Below are 751 nucleotides of genomic sequence, written 5' to 3'. Positions count from 1 at the left end.
GGGGCAGTATCGCAGCGTTAGAGGGGCTGTAGGGGCAGTATCGCAGCGTTAGAGGGGCTGTAGGGGCAGTATCGCAGCATTAGGAGGGCTGTAGGGGCAGTATCGCAGCGTCAGGAGGGCTGTAGGGGCAGTATCGCAGCGTCAGGAGGGCTGTAGGGGCAGTATCGCAGCGTTAGGAGGGCTGTAGGGGCAGTATCGCAGCGTTAGGAGGGCTGTAGGGGCAGTATCGCAGCGTTAGAGGGGCAGTAAAGATGAGCTCAGAGGCCGGGATGAAGGATGTTGAGATGGGCCTTAAGGAGGTTGAGCTGAATGAGGTAGACCAGGAGAAGGTACCGATGACAGCGGGCCTGCCTGGGGATACAAACGGGGCTCTGAAAGGGGAGAAGGGGGAAGCGAGTGGCGGCTCTGGGCTTGGTGTTGGACCGGGCTCCCCCTCCAAGTTCACGGGCCTGAGTAAAGAGGAGCTGCTTGCGGTAGGGAGTAGCCCGGCCTGGGTTCGGAGCCGCTGGCTGCTCCTGGCCCTGTTCTGGCTGGCCTGGCTCGCTATGTTGGCCGGGGCCGTGATCATCATTGTCCGGGCCCCGCGCTGCCGCCCGCTCCCTGCCACCCGATGGTGGCACCGCGGCGGCCTCTACCGCATCCACAGCCCGGCCTTCCAGGACTCGGATGGAGACGGCGAGGGGGACCTTGCAGGTACCGGAGTGGAGGAGGGGAGTGGGGAGTGGGGAGTGGGGAGGAGGGGAGAACAAGG

General features: G+C 64.3%; 1 protein-coding gene across 1 annotated transcript in view; it reads left to right on the top strand.

Annotated features, from left to right (window-relative positions):
* The first annotated feature begins 6 nt into the window (after positions 1 to 6).
* The window catches only part of slc3a2b (solute carrier family 3 member 2b), a 9,143-nt gene continuing 8,398 nt past the window's right edge, over positions 7 to 751 (top strand). Inside the window, exon 1 of the mRNA XM_048619706.1 lies at positions 7 to 693. Coding sequence (XP_048475663.1) covers positions 252 to 693 — 442 coding nt within the window. The 5' untranslated portion in view covers positions 7 to 251. The remainder of the gene's footprint in view (positions 694 to 751) is intronic.

Source organism: Rhincodon typus, chromosome 43 (genome assembly GCF_021869965.1).
Source record: "Rhincodon typus isolate 14 chromosome 43, sRhiTyp1.1, whole genome shotgun sequence".
Taxonomy (NCBI): Eukaryota; Metazoa; Chordata; class Chondrichthyes; order Orectolobiformes; family Rhincodontidae; genus Rhincodon; species Rhincodon typus.
Note: the sequence above shows the minus strand (reverse complement) of the source record. Positions and strands in the feature narration are given on the sequence as shown.